The sequence below is a fragment of the Ixodes scapularis genome, unplaced genomic scaffold (genome assembly GCF_016920785.2).
Source record: "Ixodes scapularis isolate PalLabHiFi unplaced genomic scaffold, ASM1692078v2 PGA_scaffold5__190_contigs__length_132052651, whole genome shotgun sequence".
NCBI lineage: Eukaryota > Metazoa > Arthropoda > Arachnida > Ixodida > Ixodidae > Ixodes > Ixodes scapularis.
This window is the reverse complement of record NW_024609880.1, coordinates 27981564-27994062: the sequence shown is the minus strand read 5'-3', so window position 1 is coordinate 27994062 and position 12499 is coordinate 27981564. Positions and strand designations below refer to the sequence as shown.

The window sequence follows — 12499 nt, the reverse complement described above, 5'->3', positions numbered from 1 at the left end:
TGTATGGCAGTCGACAGCGCACAATGCGCTAAACTCCCAGGGGTGGCAGCACTTCTTGTGAGAGCCACTTTGGAGGACGCTGGAACAGCCTCATGGCTCACTCTCCCTGCAGCTTCTCTTCAGTTTTTCGCACGATACACGGTCACACGTCGTTTGATCAAGTGTGGAGATCATGCTGGAGCACTAACTACGTTTTTTTTGTATTGATACAAGTGATTTGGGAAGGTGAGGTTTTCAGTGCTCTTTTATGGCCATTCTTCACCCAGAAGCAACCAACAGCTGCGCTGTTGGACACTATTTCGACCCGTCGGAGCGGGTGATGCTCCAGTGGAGTCTACAATAGCGCGATATCTTAAACTGTGACAGCAAACGAATACCGTAAAATACCAAGCAAGTGCCCCCTCCAAATTTAGAGATTATCCAATCAAAATAGGCAGGGGGCCCTTACTCGGTTTGGGAATAACATTCAAGATGGCGGCCATAAAAATGTAAAATTTTCATAAAATGGGAGGGGGCGCTTGCACGAGGGGGTGCGCATGCTCGGTATTTTACGGTAAGCTTTCAGGCCAAAGTCTGGATAGGTGGGGGTGCCTTCCGGAGTTGGAGGGCAGGCTTGTAACGTACGCAGCAAAAGTGTGCAGTCGGTCTCTACCCATGACGTGCAACGCGATCGCTGAGCAAGCGAGGAAGATACGGTTGATGCTGTCACTTGCGAAGTGCAAGATTTTGTTGGACGACGCCGACGACATACTTCGAGAAAGTAGCAGTGATGACGATGGGACTGACATCACCAGTGCGCACGAGTCGTAGTCTAGTTGCGGACAAAGTGAGAATGACAGGGAGCAGTTTCAGTTGTCTCGCCTCCAGCGTGAACTTCCTAGTTTCAATAATGCCTGGGCATCTCATGCACCTCGCGCGTGCATGCGCAGCCAAAGCAAGCCAGAAGGTATCGATCGCGTGTTGGAGGCTGGGCTTTCGAAACAGATACTTTGCCGTTCTCACGTGTTCGCAGTAAAATGCTCATGTAAAGATTTTTTTTTTTTGCTGATGTGCAATATGGGAGGGGTCGATTTACAATCGTGTAAATACAATAGGAATGGGCATTGCAGTTTTGACACTATCGTGGGGATTTCTCCGTTGAGACGAGTTTTGAATGCGGATCATAGGTTGGACACGGGCACTTAATGAGCACTCGATTCGTGTTCGATCGCTGCAATGACAGAAATACTAGCTGAACCCCAACAATGTCCGGAACTCAGCATGTGCCCTCTGCTTTGCCAACTTCAGTGCATGACTGTGATGGACACGGCATATAGTTGCTGTCAGGCCACAAGACCGCTTGTTCTAGCTGCGAGTTAAGTGGGTGAACGCTGCTCGTTTTTGTTTTAATTTTTAATGACTGCAATTGCTTGGAGAGAAAATTTATCAGATGTTTTGAGGGTTATGAACATCAAGGATTCATTCTAAGCAGTATTTAGTGAAAGCTCCAAAATTGTTGCATCGTCCTTTTAATGAAATCATTGTCGGTATAAAAGATGGGCTGTAATGCCTCCTGGCAATGCTCTCAGTTTTGGAGCATGCCTTGGAGCTCAATGTGTTCATCAAAGTATGAATCCATCGAAGTCTGAATCTCGTACTAAAGTGGGCACATTCCCAGCCCCATCTTTCACGCTTCTCCAACTTCAAGTCGAGTGTTTGCTTCTAATTCTCTCTAAATGTGCGCCGTACCACAAGGGCTTTGCTGTTAATGTGCGCATCCAAATAAACAATTAATCGAATCGGAGTCTGTACGCAATGCAGCTCATTTGAGTAGCCCCTTCATTTGCATACCCTTTGATTTTTTCAAAACAAGTTAATTCACTCTGTTTATAAAAAACACAAATATTGCAGGTAATTTTTGTCGTTTTTCCCGGGTCTCTAGAGAATAAGCCGTCCAAACGTACAATATGAATAAACCGTATACTGATTCAGTGGGAATGAAATTTAGAAAGCCACCAAGATACGATAAATGGATGAGCCAGTTTATGAATCTGGGCCTCCTGATTAGCGGTCAGGTAGTCCTGACTACTAACCACGTAATCCTGATTCCCGGTCGCATAATTCTGATAACCACTACTCAAGCGACCCCATTCTTGGATCTCAGCTCAGCCAATTATTGCTTCTCGGAAGCTTTCTAACTTTCAGTCTTACTCGATCAGTGCAGTTCATTTGTCCGTTTATTTGGATGGTGAGAAACACATGTAAACTTGTGGAGGCGGGCTGACTCCCGTCTCCTTTGACTTTCGCAGCACCCCCAGATCCAAACCAAGTCATCCAAATACATCAAGTACCTGTGTGCTGAAGACCGGCAGACTTTGCGACGATGGGTCACCGGATGTCGCATCGCTAAGGTGAGTGGAATTCGGAAGAGCTGAGATTTCTTTGAAATCTGTGTTTCTGGTCTCCACTTGGGCTTTTTGCAGCCAGAGATTCAGTACTTGCATGTTCGATTTAACCATAGCTCGCACTGTACTGTCAGTGGTGTGTGATGAACAGCGATCAAGTTAGCTCTTTTGGTAAGCTTTTATTGCATTGGATTTATTTATTTATTAATACTGCAGTCCCTAGCTGGGATTTTAGCACGTGGGTACGTTGCTGCAAGTAGAACATGCTGGCAAAACACAAACAAAGCATACAAGCTAACGAAAAATTTCCATTGTGATAGAACTAATTTAGATGGGAGGCAAATTCTGGCAATGATGGCTGCATGACTACTGTATATTGTCGCATATAAGACGATCCGAATATAAGTCGACCCCCCTAATTTTAGACAACCACCAACCCAAAAAAGTTTTTTTTCTTTTTTAATAAGCCAGTTATGCCACATGAATATCACCTTTAGGTGAGGTCTCCCTATGGGCTCGTGTCTCACTCCTCGTCGCTTCTCATGATGGCACAGCCACTGCTGTCGCTGTCTCGTGGGTCACAAGGGCCAGACGGGGGGAAGCGGCTTCAAAATCTTGCACTTGGAGAACGATGCACGGACCATGTCTGCCGGCAGCCCATACCAGGCACCGTTCGCCCACTGGGCCACAGTGGTCAACGAGGCACGCTTCACACGACCTGCCGGCATCTTGGGGTTGTCCTCCTGGGCCATCCACTCGTTGTAGAAGGCCCCGATGCGGTCTTTGAAGGGCATATTGAGAACCACGTTAAGAGGTTGAAGGATGGACGTCATTCCCCCGGGATGACCACCAGATTGCATCCTTCATTCACGATTGTCTTCTTGACACGGTCTGGGATGTGTCCACGGAAAGAATCCGGGACGAGCATGCTTCGGGACTTTAAAGGGATACTGAACCGAAATTTGGATTTCACAAAGTAAGGCTGCAGAAGTGTTGAACGGGACGCTACGAACTCCTAAACATCACTCGTACATCGATATCTCAAACGGCCAGCCGTACTTTAGGGAAAGAAGGGCACGATCAAGCGAGTTCTTTGACGTAACTGTCCCCTGGGAGAATTTGAGAATGAGGAGAAACGGCCTCGCTTCTCTCCTCTTCGCTTCGGTTCACCAGCTTGACGGAACGTAGCAAGGAGGAGAGAGAATGGGAATCGTGACGTGCCTTGTCTCGTCGGCCGGGTTCAATCGCGCATTTCTTTTCCAAAAAATACGGCGATCCGTTGGATATATCACCGTATCAGCGATATTTTTTGGTTTTGCAGCTTCCCGCTTATCCACCCGGCCTTGTTTAGTGAGCTCGAAATTTCGGTTCAGTATCCCTTTAAGAGGGCACCCAAATGCCTACACCAGACGAGCTGAAACCACCCTAAAACAATCTCATCATTAAAAAAGCCTTTCTTATTGATGCAAATGATGGCCTTCGGCAGAAACTTTTCATTGGTCGGCGTTGTCTTCCACTTAAACACCAGGTACGGGGGCAGCTTGTGGTCATCGGCCGTGCAGCACAACTTCGCGGTAGAGCGATTGTGTTCATTCCTCGTGGTTAGCAAGTTCACCTGGCGACAACCCTTTTCGGCGACGATTCTTCTGCTCGGCATGTCGAACCAAACCGGCGTCTGATCGGCGTTGCCGATCTGGCCGAGCATGAAGCTGTTCCGCATTTGGAGGTCAGCAACATAGCGATGAAACTCTGCAGCTTTTCCTCGTAGGCATCCGGCAGATTCTGGCATACAGTCATTCGGTTTCTCAGGCTTAGCTCGTTGCGCTTCATGAAGTTTGTTATCCACTTCCTCAAAATATTAAACTCACTGCAAGCAATGTTCAGTTCAGTAGCGACTGCATGTGCCGTGCACTGAATATCTTCGTACGAAACACTGTGGCTTTCGCTTCGTTGGTCAACGACCCACTTTCAGACAGCCTCTTCGACGGCAGGATACTGTCCCTGCTTGGGCCCCCAAAAAGAGTGTCGCATACCCGCGCGTATGAAGATTTGATTGCATTGCCACCGCCATCCTCTAACACAGTTCTATGAGACGCCGAAGTACCGCTGAGCTGCTACGTTGTTTTCCGCTTTGGCAAAGAGGATGACTAACATAGAAGTTTGGGCTAGTTGGTATTTCATGATTAAAACTTAAAACAGCGCAAGGACGTGGACAAGAACAAAAAGGTAGACGAAGAGCACCTTGTTTGTCTACCTTCTTGCTCTTGTCCATGTCCTTGCGCTGTTTTAATTTTTAAAGAAGATGACTTTCCGTTTGAACACACCGCTGTACTGGCGGCAAGCTTGCAGTGACATTTTCGTGATCCACGCAGACTTGACAACGAGGGAAGAAAGAAGCAATTGCAACGATGATATGTGCGTTTTCTTATCAGCGTGCCTGGGTACAAAATCTCACATTTTCCCTGCGAAGTTCTCGATTCAGTATCTCAGGCAATGATGAACACTTTTTCGTGCCAGTATAATATTTCTCTGTTGTTTAAATATATCACTAGATCTTAAAATACATTTGAAGTTCCAAAATAAAGTCATCCAGACATTGTCTTAGACTAGGAATACAAAACTATCTCTTTATGTAGGGAAAAGTCTCTCGAACCCTTCATTCCGCTCGGAATGCCGCTAAACCCGCATATAGGTTGAACCCCCTAATTTGAGACACCCATTTCTGGAAAAAAAGTTTGTCTTATTCTTTACTACATACGGTATATCGGTAGTAAGGTTATTTTAGTCGTTTACTGTTAGCGGGAAAAAGGAATACATAAAGCAGTTATTACTCGAGCGAAAAGCAATTATTGTTAGGTCATGACTATGCCGAGTAGCACATCCAGAGGATATATCCTCGAAACAAATCCTGATCGCTGCGCTTGACCCATCAATTACCCGTACAGCTCTTTTGGTTGTGCGCCGAGTGATTTCCAGGTCTTATATTATTGGCAGCAGCTAGTCGACCAATGCTTTGTGACATTTGTCATTGCTTGTGAATTCAGTAGTTCCTCAACAGGAGAGGTCAGCATTGTAGGATCTGTACTTTTACCAGCCTCTCAGTTGTCACTGTGCAACACTGTTGTCGCATATACAACAGCCGTGTTTTTTTATGTTTCACTTGAAAACTGTCTTTGAGGAAACCAAATTTTGCTGCTTAGCCTAATTCACCAAATGAGCACTTCGCACCCCACTAGTAGCTTTGACGACAGCCTTTTGATTGTAAGAGAAACATAGACTACAGAAGCAACTGTTTCTGTACGCTAACAGCCTCGTGCTATGTAGTACCTTACCTGGGTACACCTGATACAATAAGTCGGTGGTTTACAAATATCTTAACAGTTGAGCGAGAAGACCCTCATTTCAGGACCACTACTCAGCTCAATAGTTACAGTTTATGTGGTGCTTCGGTATGTAGAGATGTCTTTGGTGTTGGAGCCAGCAAAGTTGTGGTGCTAGAATGCTTGGCAGGTATCTGACTCTTCCTATTTACAGCATGGGTGAAAACATCGCACAAAAGTGTGGTGTCTCTACTGAATATGACTAAAAAAAGAATTCATTGCTCCCATTTGCAGTATGGCCGCCACCTGAAGGACAACTACGACAACCTGATGCGGGACATCGTGGAGGAAGACCTGGAAACCCTGGCCCACGCTCGGAGCTTCTCTATATGCTCCATGGCCAAGACACTGGCTGCAGTCAGCCCCGAGAATGGCTCTTCGGGGCCCTCCAGTCCGGCCTCGGACGGGCTCGGAGGACTCCGACCGGAGCGGAGAGGAAGCCAGGACTCGGACTCTGGCCTCACCATCACAGCCAGCGACTTGGACCCCTCTCCTCCGACAGGCCGGAGTGCGGGCCTCGCGCGACAGGAGTCTGTGGCCTCGAGTTCCAGCGGGAGCAGTGGGTTCCCCTCGGAGCGCTCCGATGCCGCGACTCCAACAGACCAGCAGATCGCCTTCTTCGACGCAGACCTGCCCGTGGGAACCATCAAGCGGAAGCCGTCCATGACCCCGAAGATTCCGCTGACCAACACAACGCGGACGCTGGCGAAGCAGTCGGTGGACGAACTCCCGAACGATGCGGGACTCTACGACACGATCGGAAGGAAGAGCGGGGCCCTCCTCGTCGGCAGCCTGGGCCGCAATGCGGGCGCCCGAATGAGTCTGCGCCGCTCGCACACGGACGAAAGGATATCGGCCTCGGCGTTCGTCAGTGGGACGCTCCTGCGCAGCAGACAGGGCAGCCTGCCATCTTCTTCGGCCGCGGCAGAAATCAAGTGCCGCTCTTTGTCGCCAAGGAGCAGTCGAGAAGAGACTCCCGCGAGCCCTTCTCCGCCCAAATCGCCTCAGACTCCGCCGAATCTGGAGCGGCCGTCTCCAACCGAGCTCTCGCCGTGCCACTCTCCGGAGCGGCAGGACAACTTGGCCGGAAGCACGCTGAGCCTGGACTCTCTGCCACCGCCTCCTCCGCCGCTGCAGCTCGGAGAGGCCTATTGGCCCAGCACGTCCAGCCTTAACTCCCTCCCTCCCCCTCCGTCCCCCTTCACGACCCCCACAAATAGCCCACCCCCTGGCAGCGCTCACACGACACCCACCAACAGTCCGCCCGCCGTTCCGCCGAAGCCAAAGTCGCCTCGGTCTCCGATTTCCCCGGATTTGTCTCCAGTTTTCTCAAACCGGTCCTCGACGTCCCCGCAAAGATCCCTATGTCCGTACCGGAGGCCCTCGGAAGTCTCGGCCGGCTCCATCTACGCGGACCCGCAGCTTATCGTGGATGGCTACGAGACCCTCAAGCGGCGTAGGGACACACAGTCAGTGGCTCCCCCACCTCCACCTCCCCCCCCTCCACCTCCACCTCCTCCCCCTGCGGTGAAGAGAAAACCGCCCCCGCCGAAGCGGAGCGAAAGCACGCGTTTGTCGTCGCCGGCGCGGCGCTCGTTTTCGTCTCCGGCCGGCCCGGGCCAGATCCCCTGTCCGCCCGACGTGTTCCTCAAGGACCTGCACAGGGTCATGGAGAAGAAGTGGAAGGTAGCGCAGCAGCTGTCGTCAGAACCGCTGGCAACACCGCACGAGATCCTGGGGTTCAGGGACCCGCGCTGCCTGGCGCCAGAAGAGAGCAGCGCGGACACAACGCTGCGACGCAAGACAGCGCCACCGCCGCCTCCGAAGCGGAGTGACGCCACGCACCTCTCGCGGAAGGTGTGTTGATGCTGGGAAAGAGAGACTCCGAACGCAACGCCTAAAGCGCAGGCCGCCATTCTCCTCCAAACGACGAGCCGGTCTCGGGAAAGTTCGGAAGGGCGTCGAGCGCCGTTCGTTGTGGATTGTGAAGGCGTGACTGTCCACAGCCACCTAGCCTCGTTTGTTGTGTTACACATTTTTTTTTTCAGTTGAACTTACGGCCAGCTGAAAGTGCAAAGAAACGGGTGGAAGCTGTGTGCGGCATGAAGGCTTTAGGGACTGACACGTGAGGGCTAGTCTTGCTTCTAACGTGGAACCTCCGCATTGAGCGGCCACAGTGCTCTAGGAACTGAAGTGCCACGCAGAGGCTGCTTGTTTGCCTGTTTTGAGGTGTTGTTGCACGCGACGACAGCCTTGTCATTGCTGTTTCTGCAAATTGGATGTCCACTTTTCCTTGGGGAAGCACCGTGGGGAGGAGGTTGTCGTTGGTACCAGCGCCATTTGGAGGAAAGGCGTGGTCCAGTTTTGGGGCATTAGGTTAAGCCCGTTCACCAACCCAACCGATAGACAGACCAAGTTGCTGGTTGCGCAGCCAGAGGGTCATTGGAAGGAATGTGTACTCGGTTTGGGGGGTGATGAAATACTTTAAAATATCCTATTTAACTAGATTGTATGCAACTGTGTGTGGAGTGCCTGGACTTTTGGAATGAACAAAGGAGCACATAGTGTTTTTCGTGCTGAAAGTAAGGATCTTAATGAGCTGGCTTTTGAATGCTTAGAAGGAAACCAGATGTTCACAAGATCGAAAGCGCATTGGATTTTGCCGGATGGCTTTTAAATGATAGCAGTTTTTTGTTTTCCACAAACACTTTATTCGCTCTTGCAATCTTCAAAATCTCGAAAGAATTTTTTGTTTTTACTTTGTGCCATGGCTTTTATATTGAGCTTCAGATCTCTTCACCTGCTTTTTTTTCTGTAGCTTGTTTGTCTTTCCTTATTTTTTGCATCATAATGTGAAAAGAATAATACCAGGTATTGAAGGAAGCTGTCATTTATGAAAAGTATGATGATCTTGCTTCTAATTGGTTCTTAAATGTGGGAACTTTTTTAATATCCGTTTTGTCAGCTCTGTCTTTGATAAAAAAGAACTTTAGGAGGGTGCTAATTGACTGAAATCTTGCACTTAATAAGTAGCGTGGCATCAAGTTTAAACCCATTTGGAGCTCCATTTGGCTTGCAATTCTTTAGGTTTTATATGAACTTATTGGAATGTCATTAGTCATGACAAAAAAAAAGAGCTGTTTCCTGGTTAATGTATATGCCACTGGTTTGGCTGGAGCTGTGGGTTTGTGCATCAAGCGATTGCTTTACACACAACTGTATTGAGTGGGTGCCTTTCTCACATTTAGTTTATTCTTCACTCTCTAGTGTGCCATTTCCTCCCAAAGCTTGTGTGTTCTAGGTCACATCATTCTTCTAGGTTCAATATACTATCTTTAGAAAATAGTACCATTAAAAGTTTTTGTTACAGTTGACTTCAAATGGATCTGTTAGAAAACCTAGTGCATAATTTGAATAATAGTCGGTTTACGATTTATTTATAAAATTTATCTGGAAAGCCTCAGGCATGAAAACCCTTGTATTGACATGTGCAGGTATTTGAAAAGATTGCTTGGTGTGAGTGGAGAATGTTGATGGAATAGAACTGCATGTCTCAATATGCAAAATCAACAGCACAAATATTAGCGAGTCATTGTGCACATTTCCTCATAAGTGTCCGTGAGCTTGTACATACATGTTCTGTGTCTCCTAAGAAATTCCAGCTATGGTTAGCTCCAACAGTTTTTGACGTATAAGTTTCAGGAACAAAGTCGTGTATCTTCCCTTAGTAGAAAACAAATTCAACCGCATATCACCAAGTTTTAATTTACCAATGCTTCATTATCCAAGAACTCCTTAGCTTAGCAGAAATGAGTGCAGAACACTAGATTGTTATGTGCAAGCATCTATATTTAGGCTAATCAAAAACTAAGATTAATTAATTCTTCACTACTGACAACAAATACTTAATTTTAAATGATAGCAGCACTTTGTTAGTTTCATTTAAGGACTGCTTTAAGGGAAACCATTTCTTGCCGTTGTGCAAAAGATTCCAAAGTTTCTTTAAGCTGTCCTTTCACATGCTCACTCAGAAAAGCAAGCATGACTTGCCGGATGTATTTGATCTGTGAGGAGCAGTCTGGTTTCCCAAACAATCTACTCAAACCCTTTCACATCTAAGGTAACAGTCATGCAATGGCTACGGTACAGGCCTCGAGATGTTCTATCTATATTTCCTTGTTCTGAGAGTTGGGTCACTTTTATCACTGTTGTTCTTGTTGTGAAATTCCTAAGCATACACAACTTGCCCAAAGAGGAATGGTGGAGACAGGTTTTCTTGAACTGCCGTGTTTGCTTTTTCTCAGAAGCGTGGCCGGTGCTTCAATATGCCTGATCATAACGCATGGCTGACTGCTAGATGTGGAAGCATGTGTTTCAAGAGACGCTGGACAGTTGAAGGTATTTGGGAAAGGCAAAGGGGACATGCCGCAGCACTTATCCAAAGTTCTACAGAAAGAGATCATGTATTTGCTTTTAAATTTAGATTGCACAGCATAAACGTGAAATCTATACCAAAAATTAGGCAAAGTAAGATCCTGGATGACCTCTCCAAGCAGACAATTACTGTAAGGAAACTTCATAACATATTGCCTTGCCATCTCTGACACATGCTTTTCTGTTCTATGGTCCATTCATTTTTTTACACGGGTGAAATCAAAAAGTGTTTGGTCACTTTTAGGTTGCCATTGCTGACTGCCATTTCGAAGCGTGCCATAGTGCTTCCAATTTTGTTAGAATCTTGTTTCGCAAACTTGTTTGAGGATAACTGCTTTAATGGCTGTGTCCATCGAGAATGCCACAACAGCACAGACATGAATTGTTATGACCGCCTTCGCAGCTGCCACCGACCGACGGCATTTAAATGTGCAGGATGTTTTGCTTATGGAGGCAATATTGAGTACTTTCTGTCAGTGCCAACACGAAAAGAAGATGCATCAACCAATAGCAAATTTATCTTGGTCTCGATTCTGTTCACTTTTCTGCACACAACATACAGGATGTCGTTCCAGCTCCTTTTTCTTTCTGTAGGGTAGATCGGGGATGGCATGCATGTCATGTATCCAAGGCCGCTGTTTCGCAGCCACGGGCGCTTGGTTAAATCTTGGAACTCTTCCGATTTTCTCAATGTCGTCTGGTCCTAGAACATCTAGAGAGAAATTGAGCGCAGCCTTTTGGTTTCCCTTTATTTTTGTCTCATTGTATACTGGTTAGTTGTAACAAACTGTATACACAACTTGACTTTGATACCTTTGTGGTGGCAAGCCGTTCGGGTATGCTACAGCGGTTCAAGACGTAGTTCACCTGTTGGTAGGGGTTTTCCCCTTGCCGGACATTCTGCCATGCATTTGAGGCCCCTTCCCCTTCGTAATTGCCTTTTATCGTCATAGTTTGCTAGTATTTCTGCTATTTTTATAGTTTTATACTGCTCCCTTTTTTAATTTATGATGGAACTGTTTTTCTTTCTAAGTGAGAGACGCCTGGACATTTGCTGTGTCAACTCTGCGTTGGGGACATGTCGGTTCGGTGTGGGGCTCCTGCGTGAAACGGCAACGCCGTGCGAAGAGAGTATTCCGACGTATGCGATATCAAATCGCTGGGTGACAGTGTGCTGCGATGTGCCTGAAGCTCTGGTAAGCTTGTAAGACACTCGAGAATAAAGCCAATGACATGTTATCGCAGTCTTTGCTTTTGTTGGTTCTCGACAAGAGTCGAATAAGTGCCTAATCGTTTGGTGCTTTTTTTTGCATATGTGCCCTTGGCTGGGCGCTACAGGATTCTGTGTTATCGGTACATACCACCCTGAAAATTAACCCCCGAGCTGGTTTTATCAAAATGGTGAAAAACCAAACCCAAAACTAAAAATCTCCTTAAAAACAAAACAAAAAAAACAAGCTTTACTGATGTGTTTAAAGAATTTGTTTGGAACCCCTTGCTTCTTTAGCTGTACCGAGACATTATCTAATGTCAAGTGCAAGTTCTCTGGACGTTGGGGAACCCATGTCCTGCTTTCTTCAACATAAGCCCCTTATAAATGCCCAGTTTTTCTCCAAAACCAAAAGTTAACACCGAATCTAAAACAAAAATGAACTCCCAAAACGCTCTCGAGCAGGCGAGCTGGTGAATGTTAACCATGTTGTATAAACCTGAGACTGGGACAGAAATTAACATATAAGTCGAAAGAGCAGAAAAGGACAAGACGTCGTCTGTGAATCAGCCACCACCAACACAAAGGGGCAACATCTAACCAGTTCAACCGCCAAACCCTCCAACCAGCGACCAGCGACACAAAGGGGCGACCTCTGAACAGTCCAAACGTCAAACCCTCCAATGGACCGCCCTTCAGGCCGACTCGCAAAGATAACTCTGCAATCTCCCCCCAAATTTAACAAAAGGATCAGCACCAGGCACGTAGCCAGGGGGGACATGGGGCCGCCCCCCCCCCCCCCCCCCCCCCCCGGAAAAAAAAAAGAAAAATCTCCCATTTTGCTGGGACCTCTTCACCCCTTGTCATGGGCGGGCTTCCCCCCCGAACCAAAATCCTGGCTACGTGCCTGATCAGTACCGGTTCTATTCTAACCAAGGTTCACATAAAAAACGGTGCCCTCTCCACCGCACAAAAAAAAAAAAAAGCGCCCACAAAAAAACAACTTCCTTCCCCCTTCAAAAAAAAAAAAAATCATTACCCTATGCCAGCAATGAAGGGATGACACACACTGAACCTGGAAAACGGGGCAA

At 47.4% G+C, this 12499-nt stretch overlaps 1 protein-coding gene and 1 pseudogene across 1 annotated transcript in view; both read left to right on the top strand.

Moving 5' to 3' along the window:
• LOC8041802 (abnormal cell migration protein 10) overlaps positions 1 to 11437 on the top strand; it is a 40728-nt gene extending 29291 nt beyond the window's left edge. Inside the window, exons 10-11 of the mRNA XM_040212698.2 lie at positions 2289 to 2390; positions 5999 to 11437. Of these exons, the coding sequence (XP_040068632.1) occupies positions 2289 to 2390; positions 5999 to 7630 (1734 nt within the window). The 3' untranslated portion in view covers positions 7631 to 11437. The remainder of the gene's footprint in view (positions 1 to 2288; positions 2391 to 5998) is intronic.
• Positions 7850 to 11437, top strand: LOC121838087 (annotated as a pseudogene).
• Positions 11438 to 12499: the final 1062 nt, after the last annotated feature.